Raw genomic sequence first — 22,624 nt, 5'->3', positions numbered from 1 at the left:
ATTCATTTAAGGGAGACTCAAACGCGTGACCAAAGGCTCTGATACCACTTGTTGGGATCATTTGTTGTTGCACTAAAAGATCAAACTATTAGTGCCTAATACAAATGCTGAAATTAACCCAATCTACCATACGAATCTCAAAAAGATGCTGACCACCAAATCAACGATCTCAACAAAAATGCCTCTCTATAACATATTCCTTTTACTTTTAAAAAAAAAAAAAATTTGCTAACAAGATGCAGGAATTAGAACTTTAGTGTCCCAACCCTTTGAATAGAACAATCCATGAAGCGTAAATGGTTTATTGAAAGAGTATGGATTTATATTGGGCTCTAATATACTTTGTCGTGGGTATATAATGTTACCCTTTTCGTGGGTATATGATGTTAGCTGATTATATTCCATCTTTTGAAGTGATGTGATGACTGAAACAAATGACAGTCAAGGTGCAGAAAACCATTGGACATGTCATATGTTTGATTCAACAATAATATAATTTCTGTGTCTCAATGGAAAGCTAAAGCATCTTGGTTTGAAATAGAACATCCTTTTCATCTTTGAGAGAATATGTTCTGCACAACATTCAAAAAAGAGAAGCAAAGAACATGATTACTGCAAAATTCTGATACAACATTTGTTATGTTCTTATTCCTCTGACCTAAGCCTACCTCACTTCCTTTTTATCTTTGAGAGATATGCATCATGCGTTCCTTGCATTAAAAAAACCATTGCTTTCGGTTCTTGTTTTTTGTTTTATAATTTAAGATCCCCTCTTAGCGTTGCCACAACGCAGTGTTACTTCATCAATTATAACGTGGGCGAGCCCTTCATAAGCCTGTTTGAGCCTTGATAAGTTGGTATATCTCATAATTTTACACCTGTCAACCATGCACGCTTGAGCATATGCTTTTTTCAATATTCTTTCTCGCCTTCCTCTACTAATAATTTGGTGTGAGCTCACTGCTTTGAGCGTCCAAGCAAAGCAAAGCGAAGCAATTCACTGCATCTGACCCTCTTTTATCTCTATTCCCTGGAGAACATAAGGGAAATTGGAAAGAAGTTATGGTAAGCATTGGAGTTCATATAACTTTATAGTGTTTCGAATTTGATTCAATCGTATTAATCAGATACATGTTCATTACATTGCCTATTTTCTACTTCCATTGCATTACTTGATTGCCGTGCAGGTGTGTTTTATGATCTTCATATTTTGAATTGAAGAGAATATGATATGAAAATGTTATATCAAGTTAAACATGTGTATGCATATAACATAATTTCATGGACTGTCTGTAGTTAAATATTGCTCCTCTGGGATAGGACTGAAGCCAGTGCCTCAAGAATTTACTAACCACATTTGTTTACAACAGAACTTCATAATAAATGCTTAATACCTCTGATCAGTTTATGTTTTCAGGCTTATGCAGGTCAAAATATAGAATACCCAAGCTTCAAGCTTGTAATTGTTGGAGACGGAGGCACAGGTAATAATAATAAGTTTCTAACCAGCAAAATTGTGCAAGAGCCTTGTCTATTATTGATATATTATATTTTTTATACAGTGATTCCTTAAGTACTTTAATACTCTAAATGGTGCAAGCAATCAATGACTGACACTATTATTCACCGTGCCTTGTAGGCAAGACCACCTTTGTCAAGAGACACCTGACTGGAGAATTTGAGAAAAAATATGAACGTAAGAAAAATCTTATAGCCTACACTCGAATACTTTATTGTTATGATTAAAGAATTTGATCAGCTGCTATGTTAATGAGCACTAGTGAAACTTCAGAATAATCTATAACGGCCGCTTCTAAAATTATTAACATATGGAAAAGATTATAAGTTATGAGCACATGTATATCTGATATGTTCTCTAACATGTTTTGGTAAAATGAAGTCCATGACAATGGTTAAAGAGTAATGAGGCTTACTGGAAAGAGGAATTATAAAGATTGCTACTCTAATAGCAAATGTTAGGAAAAAAGGAAAATTATGGACATTGCAACTCTTGATATCAAACTCAGAGAAGAGATTATATCTATTTATGTCAAAGGTAGCTTGTAAAAAATGTTTACAAACAAATTATAAAATGTCTGCAACCAGTTTTGCTTGCTGATGTCCATGCTCTCTCTCTCTCTGGAACTGCTAGGTGTATTCACCTTTTTAGAAGTTAGAACTGCTGCTGTTGCTCTATTATTTTTTCTGGAGCTGCTGCTCTGTTCTTGCTGCTGGGTTTCAACTATAATATGTCCTCATGCCACAGCTTCTCTATTTTAATCCTTTTTGGATTTCACCTATTAATAATTAATTAATGAGAATTTTCGCTGTTAAACAATTGATTCAAAAATTGAACCTCAAAAAATAAATGAAGTTTGGTAAATGTCGTAGGATTGGATGTCTTTGGATCTGCAAGAGTGAAAGACATGTCAAAAAATTATTTTTCCGATTTTTCAACAGGGTTTAGTCATCTGTGCGCATTTTCTTTATTCCCCTTTTTAATTCCACACTTCAGGGTTTTCACCTACCAACTATTAATTGTCATCCAAAAAAATTTCTGTTCAAGAACTGACTCCAATCTAAATGCTAGCAGTTAGACCTCCAAAAACAAATGAAGTTTGGAAGATGCCCTAGGATGTCTTTATATCCAAGAGATCTTAGGCAAGAATGAAATGACTCAAAAAAGAAAAGTAATTTCTGTGGCTCGAAAATATACTTCCAACAGAGGTTAGTCATTTGCTTGTATCCTGGATTGCCTAGGTCCTTGCACTTCTAGAGAGAAAAAAATTTAAGTTCTTTGAAAGCCAAACTATTATATGGGCCGATATTGATCCTAATGTGTGGTTTAGTCTCTTGTAGATTATTACCCGTTTTCGTTCTGTAGATTCCTCTTGGTAGAAAGGTTGTGTTTGTCTTGAATGCATTTGCTTGCTGCAGTATATCACTCTTTAGTGAGTATACCTAGTATGGAAGTTTACACCAAATTTACATAATGATCCAATCAGTTTCTGATGAATGTCTCATTCCAAACAACTTTTTGATTATTCACGACAGCTTTCCTTAGGTTTATAGGGTTTAGTAAACCCTTGTGACCCCATTGTGAGTAAATATTTGTATATTGGATTTTACTGTATCTATCTCCTTACTGCAGCTACGATTGGCGTAGAGGTGCACCCACTGGACTTCTTCACAAACTGTGGGAGGATCAGATTTTACTGCTGGGATACAGCTGGACAAGAAAAGTTTGGCGGGCTTAGAGATGGATACTAGTAAGCTGAAGAACTTTTGATTATGCATTCTTCCATTTAAAGAACACTTACTTCAAGATGCTTTTGATCTTCTATTCTTTTGGCTGCACAAACTTATATTTAGATTGACGCTTTGAACTTCTTTTCTTCATGTAATGCAATTTTCATAACCTCGATTACAGCATTCATGGCCAATGTGCAATTATCATGTTTGATGTCACTGCCCGCCTAACTTACAAAAATGTTCCTACTTGGCACCGAGATATTTGCAGGTAGGAGACGATCTGGTCCTCGTTATTGATTTTGGTTTGTTTTGATATTAATTTGTTAATTGCAAATCTAGAATCTAGAATGGGTGTTATTATTTTGGTTTGTCTATGATAATTATTTTTAATCTAAAATCTGCATGGAGGTAGGTACTCACTAAGAAAAAGAGAAACCTTAAACAATGACTTCCTTGCAACTCAAATTCAATTTTAGTAGTTTTTGGATGATTTATTATTTTGAAATCATTTAAATATTTCCTTATTAAAAGCATAGCGTATCAGTCTTGCTACTGAAGGAGATCTTAGCAATAATCTGACTACCTCTATAGCAAGAATGAGGTGTCTTCAGAAAACCTAATTATAGAAGTAGCGGTTTTTAGGAAACTTAATTATAAGAACCTAAGAAGGGGTTCTTATGGAGCTGAGAACTATTTATACAAAAAGCCTTAGAAGAAAATTATGCAGGTATAAGATAGAATCTCTTTTATATTCAAGTGGGTGCTTTTGAGGTGTGATTGAAAGTTTTCCTCTTAAGGTTCTTAAAATTTTGCTGGTACGTTATTCATCTAAAATTTTCGAAATACTTGACAACATTTTTCTAGATTTGGCTATATAATTGTAAATTCGGCATATCTTGTTGGAAAAATTAAGAGATCACCTGCTTCCTGAACTTTTTGGTTAAGCTTCCGCTTAAAAAATACACAATTACCAGGCAGCCTAAGCACTGCAAGCAGAGTAGCAATAATCCAAGTTTCCATTAAAAAAAGATCAAATCCCAAAGAAATGGTTGAGCAATCATTTCCCTATTAGTGGTTAAAAGGATCAGACTCATTGTCCTTCTACTTAAATTAAGATGCAACTCTTATATATAATTGTTCCTGCTCAGATTTGAGAAACTCTGTTTCGCTTTGTGTATCCTGACAGGGTTTGCGAGAACATTCCTATTGTCTTGTGTGGGAACAAAGTTGATGTGAAAAACAGACAGGTCAAGGCTAAGCAGGTTACTTTCCACAGGAAAAAGAATCTCCAGTACTATGAGATCTCAGCCAAAAGCAATTACAACTTTGAAAAGCCATTTTTATATCTTGCTAAGAAACTTTCAGGGTAAGTCAGAATTCTTTCATGAAAGGTTACAATACTTACGTTCTTTTTCCAATAATACGGAAGTAAAGTAATTAGGTTCTTTTTGCAATAATCTGGAACCATAGTTTGAACGCTTAACCTTTCCTTCATCTTATGAATTTGCATTTCCCCTGCAGTGATCCAAACCTTCACTTTGTGGCTTCTCCTGCATTGAAGCCCCCAGAAGTTGAAATTGATTTTTCACAACAGCAGCGCATCGAGGAAGAAATACGGAAAGTTGCAGACCAGCCTTTGCCAGATGATGAGGATGACTTTTTTTACTGAGTGAGATAGGGATTGAGCTGAAAAGTCATCCTAAATTTTAGATGCAAATTTTGGAGAATGGATTAGTGCCTTACAAAATTCAGCGCAGTTGGCCTAAGACTAAAATGCAGAAAAAGGGAAAACCAATGCCTACAGTTTGAATTTAAATATATTTCTATTATGCCATTAATATTTTTGTTTGATGTGTTCTGATAGTTTGATCCTCTGATCTCTTGAGTTCCGTCTTTCGTGTCTTACCAAAACTGTATAATCTGTCTGTGCGCTTAATAATACCACTTCAAGATAGAGGGAGAGTTTTGTCTGAAAAACTATCTTTAACCATTACCCACTTTGTCGTGTTTGATCTTCTTAACGATTTCATTAATATTGTTGGATTGGAAGAGTACAATTAGGTTTTTGAAAGTTATAGTGATTGATAAAGCATCACTAGATTTAAATTTGTCTATAAAGGGAATTTTTTCCAAGGCCTGTGTTGTGTTTGATCTATAGAGGATTTGTGCATATCAAGCTATTAATATTAAAATACTCAGTACAGGTGGTAAAATAAATCGCACACCGTTAAGCAATATTTATGTGAGTAAGAAATTTGCAGAATCACAGCACATGAACTCAATGAAATATTTATTTTTGAAAGAAGCATTTGATTCGTAAATACTACAAATTCACAAATACTTCAATATTAGACGCTTTGCTTCCTCACCCAGGTGAAACTCTCATTAAGTTCCCAGATGTCGTTAAGTCGCGCATAAAACAGAAGACACGTCATTACGAAAATATCAACACCACCATAATTCGTAAGGAGTAGCAGAAAGCGTTCCAAGCTAACCTGAAGAAATCGCTGAAAATCTCGCTGGTGACCTTTGAAAGGGGATCTTTTTTTCCCGCTCTTCATATTCTGTCATATGGATGCCTCTTGACCAGAATTGGTAGTGGACTACATCGATCTTGGCCTTTGTGATATCAATTTTCAATAAACGATTACAGAGCATAAATTAAGGTTAATTAAATTTCATAAGTCATCGTAGGGCTTAATCCATAGAGCACTTTCGGCTTTGGCCTGCAACAGGACTTCATATTCCTTCACCATTCAACTGCACAAACAAACAGCAACACCAGCTGAGAAAGTTCTTCCGTCACCTTATAATGGGTTTATTGCTCTGCAACTGATTTGTAAGCAATTCGCTCTGTTCATTTGTACTCGTAATGTGTCGCAAAGAACCACCATGGATTTGGCTTCAAGGACTTCTTAAGTTGAGGTTCTATGAGCTGGCATAGGAAGTTAAAAAAAATAAAAAATCTTTTAACACTAATTTTCTGGGGGTGGGTAGAGGATTAATAGCGTTTTCCTCCAAATTGACTAATAAGGAGTATTTGAGGGCTGTATATTAAGCTGGTAGAAAAGGTGGGAAATTATCTAGTCATTTTATGTTTTTCCTCAATTCTGAGTTAAAGGGAATATATTAAATAATAATAAATAAGAATTTGAGGGGGTTAAATAACCTCCAAAAGCAATACGCTCTGAAGCAATGCATATTTAAGGAAAAAGTAGATTGTGTTTTAATACAAGAAACTAAAATGTCTAGGGCTAGCTTTGACAAAATAGTTAGTTATATTTGGCCGGGTGCTGAGTATTTACATATGGATGCTGATGGTGCCTCGGGGGGTGTAGCTACTATGTGGAATCTGAATTCTATGACAGGAGCTGAGGTTTAGACGGATAGGAATTTTATAATTGCTGATTTCCATTCTAGTATTCATTGTTGGGGGCTAATCAATATTTATGCTTCTAATAGCAAATCAGGGAGGAAGGCAATGTATGATAAACTGACTAGGATTACTGAAACAATGAAGGAAAAGCAACTGATGTGTATGGGAGATTTTAATACCCCCTATACCATTCGGAGAAGTTGGGTGGTAATAGGGACTGCCCAGAAAGTTTGCAAGACCTTAATGACTTTATGAGCATAATGGACTTTATTGATGTGGAACTGAGAGGGAACCCATTTACTTGGACTAACAATAGAAAGGGGAAGGACCTTATCCAAGTTAGACTGGACAGGTTATTGGTGACAGGGAATTGAAATAGTCTTGGGAATTCTCATCTTGATAACCTCACTAGAACAGATTCAGATTATCCCCCCATTGTTTTCCTGTGGGAGGATGGTTTCTAAAGTGGGCAGAAACCTTTCAGATATGAAATAATGTGGCAGTCTCACCCAGAATTCAAGGATAAAGTTCAAGATTGGTGGAATATAAGGATAGATGGTACTGCTATGTATAGACTGACCCAAAAACTGGATAATATAAGGAGGAATGTAAAGGGTTGGGCTAAGAGTTCATTTGGAAACTTGTTCAAAATCAAAGGTGATGTGGAGGAAAAACTTTAAAAACTCCAAGGGGAAATTGCTGAAGGGTTTAACCTAGACAGTGCAACTCAGGAAGAGGAGGAGTATAGAAAAAAGTGGAAGGATATTCTCTTGAGGGAGGAATTTTTTTGGAAACAAAGATCAAGAGTTCAATGGCTTAAGGAAGGGGATAAGAACACTACTTTCTTTCACAGGTCAGCCTCTAACCATAAGAGAAGAAACACAATAAATAGGCTGGATGGTGAAGGGGGAAGGATCTTTAAGGATCAAGAGGAGATGGGAAGATATGCAGTGGAATACTTTAGCAAGGCTTATGTTAAGGACAATAAAACTAGGAATCTGGTGATCAGAAGAAGCTTGATTAATACGATTCCACAAATACTAGGTATGGAGGAAAATAATCACATTCTTGGCAATATTACAGAGGAGGAAGTGAAACGTGTAGTGTTCTCTATGAAAGCTTATAAGGCTCCGGGTCCGGATGGGTTTTCTCCCACGTTCTTCCAGCATTTCTGGGAGATTATTAAATTTGAATTGGTTTGGGCTACTAGGGATTTTTTTAGAACTGGGAAGATGCTAAAGAGGATCAATAAGACCTTTATTGCTTTAGTCCCTAAAATCCCCACACCTTTGAGCTTGCTTGATTTCAGACCTATAAGTTTATGTAACACTATTTACAAGATATTTGCTAAAGTCTTGGTGAACAGAATAAAGCCTTTTCTGGATAGAATAATTGGCAGCCCTTAGAAAGGATTTTTTCCGGGAAGACAGATTCTAGATGCGGCCATAACCACACATGAGGTTATTCACTTAATGGAAAAAAGGAAAAAATTGGGGATGGCATTCAAATTGGATATCTCCAAGGCTTATGATAAGGTTAAGTGTGACTTCCTCTATGAGGTGCTTGAAAGAGTGGGGTTTAATAACAAGGTTATAAATCTGATCAAGATGATGATTAGCTCAGTTCAATATTTTGTTCTCCTAAATGGTTCTTCATGGGGCAATTTTGGAGCAGAGAAAGGCTTGAGACAGGGTGACCCACTTTCTCCCTACCTCTTCATTATGGTTGTTGAATTCTTAGGAAGGTCTTTCTATAAACTAGTGAATACTGGTTGTGTCAAAGCAGTAAAACCTGCTACTACCGCTCATACTGAGGTCTTATAGCAATTTGTTGATGACACATTCCTATTTGGAGAATCTTCAGTTATAGAGGCTGAAGCTTGGAAGACTATACTACACAATTATGAAGAATGTTCAGGACAACAAGTTAATTATCATAAGAGTAAGATTTATTTCTTTAATATTGATGTCTCATTACAAAGGAGGATAAGGAATATCCTAGAATGTCAATCTGCCAGCCTCCCAGATACTTATCTGGGACTACCACTAACCACTAAAGAAGTGACTAATGACTTCTAGAATACGATAGTGGAGAGAATTTAGAGGAAACTTGCAGGATGGAAAGGGAAGACATTAAGCAATGCTAGAAAACTGCAATTTCTCTCAACTGCTCTCCAAAGTATTCCCATTTACTTCCTTTCCCTATTCAAAATTAACCAAAGCATGGTAGAGAGAATTAAGAGAATACAAAGGAATTTCCTTTGTCAAAAACAGAAGAGAGAAACAAATTGAGTCTAGTCAATTGGGAGGAGGTGTGTAAACCAAAGGTTAAGGGGGGGTTGGGAGTTAGAAGACTTTGAGACCTTAACAAGGCTCTCCTTACGAAGATTGGCTGGAGGATGGGGGAAGACAATACTGATTGGGGTAATATTATGAAAGCTAAATATCTATCAAATTCCCCTTTCAATTGGAATCTTTTTAATAATGACCTCCCAAGAGGGTCTAAAATCTGGATGAATATTGTTAGGAGCAAAGGATTATTAAGGGAAGGGACAAGGTGGATTGTGGGGAATGGTCATAGTATCAGATTTTGGGAAGACAAGTGGATGGGAGGGAAACCACTGGTTTTCAGCAAATTTAGAAGATTAATGGAGTTTCTTAAAGAAGATGTGGGTAGAAAAGTTGGAAACTATATTGATCAAGGGAGGAAGTGGAAGAAACTTTTTAAGGAAACTTACTCCCAAGAGGATATTCAACTTCTCAAGGAGCTGGAAGAGATATTAGGAGAATAGAGACCCTAAACTCTATTCCAAGAGGACATTACAGCTTGGGACTTAACTCCAAGTGGTAGCTTCACTATAAAATTGACTGGCTTACACCTGTTTAGCAAGGACCCCTGCCCATCACTGTGGAGTAAGGTATGGATTAGTAACCTTATTCCTAAAATCAATTTCTTTTGGTGGACGGTTCAACATGGAAAAATTGTAACCTTAGACAACCTGAAAAGAAGGGGCTTTTATATAACAAATCGTTGTTAGCTCTGCAAGGAAAAGGAGGAGAGTATTTCTCACCTATTCTTGGAATGCCAGTATGCTTTAGAAATATGGACTAGGGTCTGGGAGAGATTTGGTTTGGACTGGGTTATGAAAGACAATCTGGGGCAATTTGTGGAAAACTGGAGTTGTCCCTTTTATCACCCTAGATTGATTTTTGTATAGAAAATTGTTTCACCATATGTTTGTTGGCATATATGGAAAGAAAGAAATAACATAATATTTAGAGAGGAGAATAAACTAGTGGAGGTGGTTTTTGGAATAATGGAGAAATTATTGAAGGAAAATTTAAAGGTGGCTAAATGTAAAATGCCAAAGGAAGAACCAAGTAGACAAGAAGGACATATTGCTAAAAAATGGGGTTGTCATGAGGATTTTTTCCTCTTTGATAACTCAAAACTGCTAAGGAGACAACAAACAAAATGGAAACCACCTACCCTTACATAATATAAACTAAATTTTGATGGTGTTGCAAGAGGAGGTATAGGAGTGGCGTGAGGAGTGCTGCGAGATAAGAATGGTGATGTGCTATTGGTTTATGCTGGGAAGGTGGGAAATGGAAGCAATAATCGAGCTGAGGCAATGGCATTGTTTTGGGGTCTTCAACTTATTAGTGAAATGCAAATTAGGGAAATAACAATTGAGGGAGACTCCAAATTAATCATTGACCTGGTTAAGGGAATGTCCCAACCAGGATCGAATATTTGAACTATCATTATGGATATTAGGCAAATTTTGGAAGGCATGAAAAGTGTCCACCTGCAACACATTTATAGGGAAGGAAATAAGGTGGCTGATGCGACAGCTACCATGGGGTTTAAATCAACAGCAATCATGTGCTGGAGAGATATGATAGATCTTAACGAAGACATTAAGTCATTGATAACCAAAGAAAGAGGCGATAATATCAATTAATTATGACTATAAATTCTAAATTTGGGGCCAATTTTGGTTGTTTTGGTGTTTGCTAAATTTAACAAAGGCTTTTTGGAAATGATTAGAAGACGTGGCCGTACAAATGGAAAAATGAGTGAATGCAAATTAAGAAAGATGTATTTTCACCATTATGGTTACCCATCGCAAAATTCAAATTACTTCCTAATTAAAAGTACGAATGATATCTTTTATCAGACTATTAGAGATTTACGGAGTGTGAAAATTATGATACTATACAATCACGATTCCCATAATGAAATTGCATGGGATTTTGAAACTTATCAAGCACGGGACTGTAAAACTATTTTGTTTATTGTTATAGGTATCAGGGTGGAAAGTAGTCATAGAGATCTTGCAGAGAAGGAAGTTCAGATGCGCACCACTGAAGAAGAGGAATGAGACATTGGTGGAATAGATATGGGGGGTGGGGGGGGAGGACTTAAACAGGCTAGAGCCCACGAAAATGGAGAACTTCAAGGATAGGATGGCCACCTAGTTTCTACTAAAGGAAGGGGGTTTTCTTCCCTACATGTAGGCGATGGCAGGGCTTGATGAAAATTGTGCCCTCTAGTTTGTTAACGGGTGGAATGACCACAAGGTCAACATTAATGGAATCACCTTCCAAGTGAATGAGGAAGTGATTACCATGGAAACTGGCCTTTCAATGAAAGGGAAAAAATGGAGAAAGGTCACTAAAACTACTGATGAGGCCAGTATGAACAATTTCTTTGCGGAAGATGAACCAATTTGATATAGAGGAGGGTTTAAAAGGGATAAACTACCAACCCCATGGGATGATGTGTGCTTGGTTCTCATGAGATATCTGACGCTGGAGGGCAAGTTTGGTGTTTACTACTACTACCATTTCCCTTTGTTAAATCATTTTAGGAATAGGGATTTCATTTCTATCCCATTTTTCCTTCTGCATTCTCTTGAGGATATGGTAGTTGATGTTAGAGAAAAGAGGAATAAAGGTCATAACTTTACCATAATCCATCAAGGACTAATTTTCCGCCTCTACCAATTCCATCTTGCCCTGTCTCCCCCTAGGGTGCTGGTGGTTGACAACTAGCACCACTGCCAAAATTCTCTCCCAAGCACTAGTACTGGCACTAAAATTCATACCCCCTCATCCCTCTCCTAGTTGGGGAATCAAGAAAAATAAAAAAGCCTAATACGGCTATGAACAAAAGGGCAACAAAAAGATAAAAGTTGAAAAACCTGTTGTGGTGGAAGAGGAGGATTCAGAGGAGGAGGCCAGGGGTAATACTAGGAGGAGATCTAGAAGACTCGCCCAATCCCAACCAAGGTGCAAACAGAAATCAAATAGATTCAGATTTGAGGAGGTTGAGGAGGAAAGCTAAGAAAATAATAAAGAAGATAGGGAGGAGGAAAACAACTCTAATTCTAAATGAGAAGATGAAAAGGAAGAGGTGGAAAAAAGTGTTAACTCAGAGGATAATTCTGTTGAAAATGCGCAGACTTAGGTGTCAATTGACAATGCTACTACCATGGAGGTCACCCATGTTTTCGCTAGCTTCACCCTCCAACCCATAACCTTCTGTGAAGAGAGAAGCAAAGTGGAAACCTCCCCCATAACTATCTCATCCCTGGCTAAGGAAAAATCTAAGTTTTCTACTAACCCTGGTGTTTTGTAGGATGATATCCACGTTCACAAAATAAAAGAAGAAGCAAAAAAGGTGGAAATGGATATCAAGGAAGAGACTGAGGAGCAGGTGAAGTTGTATGCCAATTTGGATAAGAGGGTTAAAACCTTAGAGGAAGGGTTCTTCACCTTCTCTAAATTTTCCCTCAAAGTCACTAATGCTACAGCCACCACCCTCTAGCTACTGGCACAAGAAAAGGAAGATATTGGGATAGATATGGAGGACCATAAGCTCCTCTTCAAATTCCTTGCTAAAGACTGGTCCTGGATTCTGTTGGCTACAAAGGACAAGGAGAAAAAATAAAATCAAGTTTTTTAGTTTAATATTTGTTTCTATTTTTTTATTAAACTAAAAAACTAAATGAACAAACAAACACTTAAACAACTCCAGATCTTATCATTCAATAGCTCGGTCTATATAGTCAACTTTCAATAACATCAACAAGTTGTCCATTATCCTAAATATAACAGACTTGCATAATGTAAACATTAATCAACAAAATACCATAAATAACATCCACACAAGTTTGACACTAGGATTTAATGTGGAAACCAATTTAGGAAAAACCACCAGTAACATCTCACCAACTTTTCATTCTTCTGAAGTGAGCTCTATTAAGAGCCAACCCTGTTAAAGGTTACAAAACATATTGTTAAATGTGACCTTTTTAAAGGATTTAATCACCCTATTATGAGTGACCTTGTTAGAGGGCTTTAGAACATTTGATTAGAATGCCACTTTGATTAAAGGATTTACATATGACCTTTAGGTCAACCTTGATCAAAGGATTTCAAATACTATTTACAATGGTTAGAAAGTAACAATAGGTTTTGATCTATCAAGCACAACTCACTTTGAATATAAATCTCAGTTCGGCTCTCGAGTTGCTTCACTATCTAGCCCTCATTATGATCTCATTCTTTGATTTTCTTGGCAACCCTTCAAGAAACCACTCTTCACCTCCACTTAATTCATCTTAGTCTTCTACTTGAATTCACTAGTCAATATCATCAACAATTGTTAACCTTCAACCTCTCTTTTAAAATTAGCCCTTGCACCTCTTTAAATAGGTAATTCTGATCTTTTTTTTCTTAAACACCATTGTAGATCTTAGGGTTATGATTAGATTCAACACATACAATGAATCTTATCATCATCTTGTTCATCCTCTTCTTTTCTAGAAACTTCTTCATGAATCTTTACATAGAAACGTGCTTTGCACTTTTTCCCTTGATTTAAATGTTTCGGGTCATCCATCTTTATCTTCAACACGCTTTCCATATTCCAAGAAATCAACTTAGTCGGTAGGAAATTACAATTTCTCATAAGCTATCAAAATGTTGTTCCTTCACCAACAAGTATGTTCTAACACTCGGTCATCATTAGGTTACTCAGTCACTGCTAGATTTCTTTCTTGGCACATATATTGTCACTCGATCATTACCGATGCTTGTTCAATACTAATGCTCAATTGACACTAATTCTACTTGGCACTTACTATGGCTTGGTCGATACTAGCATCACTCGATATATGCTTCATATTCTTTAATCTTCTACTTTGGTGCTTGGTCAAGCCTATGCATTTGGTCTATCTTTGATCACTTCTTCAAGGCTTCAGTGTAACTATCTTTTTCACTTGCACCATGACTTAAACAATCACTTTATCTTGTTAGAGTCCAACTAATCAAGTTTCCATTTGTAGTATCCTCTTCATAGATCAACATATCCTCTAGATACTTTTGTTATGAACAACTTCTCAAATCCTCTTCATTAATCAAATAGATATGACACTTAGATCAGAAAGCAAACTATCTCACCAATAAGGTTTGACATCAATGACAATATAACAATTGTTCCAATTGTAGTTTCCAACAATCTCCATCTTTGACATTGATGGAAATACCTCTAGTTACCATGCAATCCAAAACATGTTCTGTCATGAGAAACTTCCTCTTTATACAATATTAGATCTTCATTAATATCCTTAGTTTCATTTTGATTCTCATCTCTGTGTCCAATAATTTATTTCTTTAGTTTCATTTTGATTCTCATCCATGCAATTCTGATATGCAACACATAAGCTCACTCTATCATATTAGACCATGAAATCAATCAAATTCTTTTGTATTGTTGGCAACACCAATTTCTCCTTCTTATTAATCTTTCCTTCTTTTGACAACAATGTATCCCTCTTGCATGGGTAACTTACTTTCATTATCTCCCTTTGGATAATCTCTCCCTCTTTGACAGCAATTCCAAAGACATTTCAACTCGTGCATCTTTTCCATATACATATCTTCATGTCAATTCTAAATTCTTCATCTTCCATCTTTGTATGACTAATACACTTTATGTTCTTCTTCCTCATTGCTACCTTAGGCAACTCCTAAAGTAGGATTATCTGCATCAATCTGTAAGATAGTCTGATCAACACATTTGATGTAGAGCACCATCTTTTCTTAAATAGCTTTGTCTAAGGGTATCACCCTTATTTTATCTCTAAGATATTCATGAGCATCTTTAGGTAAAGCTTTAGTTAGTATATCATATATTTTCTCTTTAGTGTTCACATACTCCAATTTCACTTCTTTGTCTTGGAATAGCTCTATCAAGTAATGATACGTGATAGCAATCTGTTTCATCTTTGTGTGCATTACAAGATTCTTTGATATTTTAATAGCACTAGTGTTATCACAATAGATAACTACTGGATCAGTAATTTCCTCCTTCATACCTTTCAACAATTGCTTGATCCATATGATATTTGAGAAATTTACTACTAGTGCCACATACTTAGCTTTAACTGTTGATTGGGAAATGTAGTTGTTCTTCTTATGTGTCCATGAAATTGGTCTCTTTCCTAGAAAGAATACACCTCCACTTGTTTTTTTTTGTCGTCAAAATTTTTTGCTCAATCAGAATCAGTAAATACCTTTAGTTCAAACTTATCATTCTTCTTGTAATACAACCCATAGTCTTATGTTCCTTTCAAATATCTTAGTATCCATTTCACTGCTATCATGTGGTTCTCCTAAGAACTTGTAGAAAATCTTGCAACTATCCCAATTGCTAATGCAACATCATGTATGTTGTGAACAACATATTGTAGTTTACCAATCATTGATCTATATAATTCCTAGTTACATAGGTGTACTAACTGGGCTTGAATCTTCCATTCCAAAAGTTTTTAGTATCTCCTCGATATATTTGGATTGAGTAATGAAGATACCTTGCTTCATTTGGTATACTTGTAAACCAACAATGAATTTGATATTACCAAACATTGACATTTCAAATTCCTTCTTCAATTCATCAATAGATGATTTGCATTATGCTTCCTTGCCTCCAAATATGATATCATCAACAAAAATTTCAGATAATAATACCTCATTGTTCTTGTCAATCTTCAAGTACATATTATTGTTATCATTTATTCCTGCAAATCTAATCTTTACCAAATAATAGTGTAGCCTTTCATACCATGCTCAAGGGGCTTGTTTAAAACCATGTAAAGAATTGTGCAACTTATGTTAGGATCAACCATAGATATAAATAACAATTACATGCAAATATAGCCAATATCACAAAATAATAGATTGCACAAAAGAGAACACAAGACAAAAAGATTTAATGTAGTTCACCCAATCCTTGGGCTACATCCACCAACAACAAGTTCAATATTATTATTATCTAGTGATTACAATCTGCAATCGCTTTCAGCTCAATACCATTGCAAGAAGCTACAATATCACCATACATTATGAAATCTCTAACCCTGAGCCATTTTATACAAGATTTTATCACTTACAAAATTAGGTCTAGAATAAGTTGTCCAATAGAAAAATAGCAACCAACACCTTTTACAATAGTAGGGTCATTTTTGGCTTCAAGGCCACTGCCCCCGAAAACCCCTGTGAGGGCATTGCCCCTTAACCCAACCCAGGACTCTACAAGGGCATTGCCCTAGACCCCCATAAAAATAATTTGGGTGAAAATCATGCCAAATAAACCTCTGAGAATGATTAGGCTCCACATCACAAAAAGTTACACACCGCATTCTTCTCGCTAGGGTCAAAAAATCCTTCAGGATTCTCTATGTATACTTCTTCTTCAAGTATCCCATTCAGAAATGCAAATTTGACATTTGTTTGATATATCCCTTGCATACTAGTATAGCCTTGTTCATTGTGACTTCACCTTTTTCATTCAACTATTCCTGAATATCCACTTTGTTCCAATAATGTTTTTATATTTAGGTCTAGCTCAATCTGCTTAATTTCTTCATTCATTGCTTATATCCAATCCTCATTTTCCAAAGCATCTTTCATAGATTTGGGCTCAAACTCATTAAGTAAGCATGTATCACTTCTGATTATTTTCCTTTTCCTAAAACCAAATTCTTTATCTCCAATAATTTTCTTAGGTTCATGATGTTTTCCTACATATTTTGCTAGTATAGGTTCTTTTCTTCTTTGTTTTTCAACAGGTTCATCTTGAAAAATGATTTCAAGCTCATTATCTCTCTCTCTCTCTCTCTCTTGTTCATGTTCTGGTTCATGTTTTGCATGCTTGACATCATCTTCCTAATTTTCAACTCCTTTTGTCTATGATTCAACATCATCAACTATTGCTCGACACCCATAGTCTATTGCTTGACAACTAGCTATTGCAACTCGACATTCTCATTTTGTTGTTGATTTGCAACATTGTTCTTCTGTACATGTCAGGTGTTGGGAGCACTATCATTCACATATATAAATGAACTATATTCTTCAGGTTACGTCTTGCATTCAACTTCATTATTTTCTACATACTCATCAACTTTCATATTTGCACTTTCCACAACTTTGTTAGTGTTAAAGTCCAAACACTTATAAGATTTTCCCTCAGTGGAATATCCAGGGAATATACCTTCATCACTTTTTGCATCAAGTTTTCCATTTATATTATCTTTTAGTATGTAACATTTTCTTCTAAAAAAATAATCCATACCATAATTCAAAAGGTGTAGCATTTGTACCTTTCTTGACTTGCATTCTGTTCAAAGTATAAATTATTGTACTTACAGTTTCTCTCCAATATTATTGCAACACATTCTTCTCCATCATCAGTTTTCTAGCACAATCCATGATTGATCTATTTTTCATTTTAGCTATTCCATTTTGAGGAGGGTCCTAGGCGTTATCTTTTGATTCCTCTATTATTGCAGATTATGTTGAACTAATTTGAAATAAATTCACCACCTTTGTTAGATATCAAGTACTTCAAACTCTTTCTTGTCTCCTTTTCAATGCTGGCCAAATACCACTTAAATAACTGAAAAGCATCAAATATTTCTTTAAGAAACATCACAATCATCATTTTAGAGTAGTCACCAACAAATAGAATTAAATACTTGTCTCCACAATAGCTTTGAACACCAATAGGTCCACATAAGTCAGAATGAAAAAATTCCAAAATATCATGAGAATAATATATCTTTCTCTTGAAACTTGACATTGTCATTTTTCCCAATTGACATTGTTTACACATTGCATTATCAAGTTTCTTTAGTTTTGGAAAACCTCTTACTCTTTTCATCTTACTAATGCTAACCAAATTGTCAAAATTTACACGATTTAACCTTTTGTGCCATAACCAAATATCTTAATATTGTGCAATCACACATGTCTCATTAGATAAATCTAGATAAAAAAAGTTACCTCTTATTTGATCACCACTTCCAATCAGTTTACCATCAACATCAAATATATTTTCCTTTATGTGGTTGAATTCAACTTTGTAACCTAATTTGTTCAACTATGAAACACTCAACAGATTATAGTTAAGTCCTTCAACCCAATATACATTGTCACATTTGATCTTATTAGTTAGTTGTGTTGATCCTTTGCCTTTCAAATGACATGGAACATCATTACCAAATTTAATATAGCCACACTTTTATGGTCCAATGTTCTCAAATTTACTTCTATCACTAGCCATGTGATTAGAATAATCACTACCAATTATCCATCTATCACTTTTATTCACATAAGAGATTAATGCAATCTCCTCATCTTCATCAAAATCTTCTTTCATAGTAACATAGACAACTTCTTCATCATTACTTTCAGATTTAGTATTAGTTTCTTCTTCAGCAATATAACAAGATTTCTAACCTTTATCTTTGTAGTCCTTATTTCCCTTGTTGTCTCGATCATCTCTTCTCCCTTTGTACTTTCTTTTCTTTCTCTCATCCTTGTCTTCTCTATAAGAATACCTTGTAGCAATATGACCAACTTTGTTACATGAAAAATAGATCATAGAAATTTTACCTTTGTATTTCCCTTTGCCTCTTCCAAGTCTTCTAGTCATCAGTGATTTATATTCATCAAGTTCATCATCAAAAGTATCACTATCACTTTTCACATATTTTCCTTTTCCTTTCTTGCTAAGAACCAATTGTGATTTAAAATCATATTCAATAGTAGTAAGAGTGTAGTTATCAAAATTAGATATCTCAAAAGCAATAATCCTACCAATCACACCTTCCAGAGTTAGGGTATTGCCTAGAGTGCATCTTAGTTCTTGTATTACAGAAACCCTAATAGGATAAATAAGAAGTAGAGTTCTCAATACCTTTCTTATTATTGTTTCATTCTCAATATTTTCATTAGAACCTCTAATAGCATTGACAACATCTTTGCTTCTTGCACAACACTGAATTATATTCTCACCTTTTGTCATTCTCATTTCATCAAATTTACCTCTCAGGCTTTTTGATTTGGTTCTCACGCCATTATCATCTCCTCCATATATGGTCTTTAGGTTATTCCACATTTACTTTGCATTCTTACTATCTTTTATGTCATCAAAATCAACAGAACTTAGGGATGAAGCAATATCTAACATTGTTTAATTTTGTTCTTACTTCTCTTTCAGTTGTTGAGTGATTAGAGGGACTATTGTTATCTCCACATATGAATTGTCCACAAACTATAGTGCAAAATCACCAATACTAGCTAACTGTAGCCTCATCAATCTTTGCCATGCAGGAAAATTCTCTTTGTTCAACTTTGGCACCTCCTTTTTTTACATCATGATCTTTAACTTTGACTACCTTCAAACTTTTCTCTACAAGCACCAATGCTTTGATACCAATTTTTATAATGTTTACAATAATTGGGGGGGCTGGGGGGGGGGGGGGGGGGAGGTGGTGGGGGGTGGTGAATCATTTTTCCAAGGTTCAGATGTACCAATTGAACAAACAAAGACTAAAACAACTTCAGATCTTATCATTCAATAGCTTAGTCTATGTAGTTAGCTTTCTATAACATCAACTAGTTGTCCATTGTCCTAAATATAATAGACTAGCAGAATGTAAAAATTAATAATAAAAACACCATAAATAACATCCACACAAGTTTGACACTAGGATTTAAACGTGGAAACCCAATTTGCAAAAAACCACCAGTAACATGTCTCCAATTTTTCACTCTTTTGAAGTGAGCTTTGTTAGGATCCAACCATGTTAAAGGTTACAAAGAACATTGCTAAATGTGGCATTGTTAAATGATTTAATCATCTTTTTAGGAGTGGCCTTGTTAGAGGACTTTAGAACATTCTATTAGAATGCCACATTGATTAAAGGATTTACATATGACTATTAGGTTAACCTTGATTAAAGAATTTCAAATACTATTTATAATGGTTAGAAAGTAACAATGTATTTTGATCTGTCAAGTACAAATCACTTTTTAAATATGGATCTCTGTTTGGCTCTCAAGTTGCTTCACTGTCTAACCCTCATTGTTATCTAAGTCTTTGATTCACTTGGCACCTTTAAACAACCACTCTTCACTTCCACTTAATTCATCTTAGCCTTTTGCTTGAATTAGCTAGTCAATAGCATCAACAACTACTCCAACCTTTGACCTCTCTTTTAAAATTAGCCCTTGTACCTTGTTAAATAGGTAATTCTAATCTTTTTTCACTTAAACATGACCATAGATCTTAGGATTACAATTAGATCCAACAGATACATTGAATCTGATCATCATCTTGTTCATTTGTTTCTATTCTATAAATTTCTTCATGAATCTTTACATAGAAATGTGATTTGTGTGTTTTCCCTTTATTTAAATTTTCTAGGTCATCCATCCTTATCTTCAACACACTTTCCATATTCCAAGAAATTAACTCAGTTAGTTGAAAATTAAAAAATTTCATAAACTATCAAAATGTTGGTCATCGGCCAACACTATATTCTAATACTTGGTTATCACTACTAGATTTCTTGCTCGACACATATACTATCACTCAGTCAATACTAATGCGCTATCAACACTAATTCTACTTGACACTTACTATGGCTTGATCTACAGTAACATCACTCGACATATACTTTAGATTCTTCAATCTGCTACTCTATTCCTTGGTCAAACCTATGCATTTGATATGTCTTCGATCACTTCTTCAAGGCTTCAGTGTAACTGTCTTCTCTATTGCAACATGATTTAAACAACCACTTTATCTTGTTAGAGTCTAACTAATCAAGTGTCCATTTGTAGTTTCCTCTTCATAACTCAACCTATCCTCTAGATACTTTTGTTATGAACAAATTCTCAAATCCCCTTCATTAATCAAATAGATACAACACTTAGATCATATAGAAAATTGTCTCACTAATAACGTTTGACATCAATGATAGCATAAAAATTGTTCCAATTGTAGTTTCCAACAATAATGTAGATGTTACTATTGAATAATAATATTGGGGATGAGGTCTCCACTTATAATCTCACTTATCTATAATTTCAAATTAAAATCCTTGAAAAAAAATGTTAGACAGGATGATCTTGTCAGGTTGGATGTCCAAATGAAATAACATCCATACCACATTTTTTAATTGTGTGGTTAATTTTTCTTTATTTGACTATCCATTTGCATATGGGTTATATTACCATATATCTCCACTCTAGTTTCTACTAGGAAGCTTAATTTATTATTTTTATTAGGTTTTCTAGTTTGCTAATGCAAACATATAAGTTAATTGTATTTAAAGTAAAACAAAGTACAAGGTGCATATCTCTTTCATACAGTGTGCTTTTGTGAAGTTTGGATGATTTATCAATTATTATAAAACTATCCTATTTGTTGCTTAAATATTGTTTGTTTTGCTAAATTAATGGCTACAATATATTCTATCACTCATTTGTGTATAGTTCATTAAATTCATAATATATTTAAAATCAGTAGTATCAAATTTATTCCCTCATGTATGTCCATTGAGTATAAACTTATATTATAAACCTAAATTGAATATGAGATACATCAAACTAACTTGAGTTATACATGATGGTTGTGACCAAAGTGATCTTAACATTGGAGGACACTATGTAGTTAAGTGTTTTCAAGCTAAAGTAATATTGGGATGGGTGACCGATTGGGAAGTCTTAATGCTTCACTTTTATGAGGATTACCTAGATGCAATGAGTATTAAGTATTCTACTCATTATCATGAGAGTTGGATTCTTTTAAATTACTACTCATGAAACATGGGGCAATGAATTTGACTTTAAAACTACACAGTTAAATCATAATGGTGATATCACAATTCTTTAAGGATTTTGAGACTCTCGCAAGTATATCTACATAACGTGATTGGGTCCATTATAAATTAGATAAATTACAATCCAAGAATAAGAGGAAGTATATTAAACAAGTTATTTCTTCTCTTTTGGAGAGAAGTGAGGTGGTATGCATTGTGCGACCAAACAATTGGCTATATTATCATACCAAGGATCAAAGCCAGTAAGAAAAAATAAATTCTTATCAAGGAACAAGTCATCTATTAGTGGGTCACATAATAGATTTGGTAATCTAGAAAGAAAGTTTTCTACAATATTAGCTTTCCTTGGTTTGTCCATAATTGTAATGCCAAACTCTTCTAACAATAAGATCCATCTAAATAGACATTCATTGACTATTATTTTTTCATGAGATATTTTATAGTTCCATAGTCAATGCAAGAAAAAATAGGATAGCCTAAAGTGCAGTGTATAAATTTTTTAATTTCATAAATGACAACAAGAATTTCATTCTTTGTAACAATATAATTTACCTCGTATCCTTGTAGATTATTTCTTATATATTAGATGACATATTCCAAATTAACTTTTTTCTAAACTAAAACTATTCCAACAAAAAAATAAAATGCATTAGTGTGGATATGTAATGATAGCTTTCAATTAGGTCCTCTAAGAACTAGTGCTTGTGTAAGATCTATCTTGTGAGTTTCAATCGATTGTCAACATTAGTGGTTTCCATTCAAACTCTACATCCTTTTCCAATAATTCATAT

At 34.7% G+C, this 22,624-nt stretch overlaps 1 protein-coding gene and 1 long non-coding RNA gene across 3 annotated transcripts; one reads left to right on the top strand and one right to left on the bottom strand.

Annotated features, from left to right (window-relative positions):
• Nucleotides 1-297: 297 nt before the first annotated feature.
• LOC149566799 (uncharacterized) lies at nt 298-6,141 on the bottom strand. Of its 2 annotated transcripts, none has more exons than XR_016362301.1 (2): nt 5,748-6,141; nt 298-1,030 (listed from the first exon to the last, which is right to left on the bottom strand). It is a non-coding gene; the product is annotated as an uncharacterized LOC149566799 (long non-coding RNA). The 2 variants fall into 2 exon arrangements; XR_016362300.1 differs by having other exon boundaries at nt 865-1,030; nt 5,622-5,952.
• LOC149566800 (GTP-binding nuclear protein Ran1A-like) lies at nt 934-5,090 on the top strand. The gene is made up of 7 exons (XM_089820114.1): nt 934-1,065; nt 1,418-1,484; nt 1,640-1,696; nt 3,152-3,269; nt 3,431-3,520; nt 4,439-4,618; nt 4,774-5,090. Exons 1-7 carry the CDS (start codon nt 1,063-1,065, stop codon nt 4,919-4,921), a joined length of 663 nt encoding a protein of 220 aa, XP_089676240.1. The 5' UTR covers nt 934-1,062; the 3' UTR covers nt 4,922-5,090.
• Nucleotides 6,142-22,624: the final 16,483 nt, after the last annotated feature.

This window comes from Cupressus sempervirens, chromosome 3 (genome assembly GCF_028749045.1).
Source record: "Cupressus sempervirens isolate cs-2001-9-10 chromosome 3, ASM2874904v1, whole genome shotgun sequence".
In the NCBI taxonomy this organism is placed as follows: Eukaryota; Viridiplantae; Streptophyta; class Pinopsida; order Cupressales; family Cupressaceae; genus Cupressus; species Cupressus sempervirens.
Note: the sequence above shows the minus strand (reverse complement) of the source record. Positions and strands in the feature narration are given on the sequence as shown.

Excerpts from the sequence above, each read along its gene's own strand:
- LOC149566800 (XM_089820114.1), top strand. Across the intron at positions 3,270-3,430 it reads GGGCTTAGAGATGGATACTA|CATTCATGGCCAATGTGCAA; the intron begins GTAAGCTGAAGA and ends CCTCGATTACAG. Across the intron at positions 3,521-4,438 it reads TGGCACCGAGATATTTGCAG|GGTTTGCGAGAACATTCCTA; the intron begins GTAGGAGACGAT and ends GTATCCTGACAG.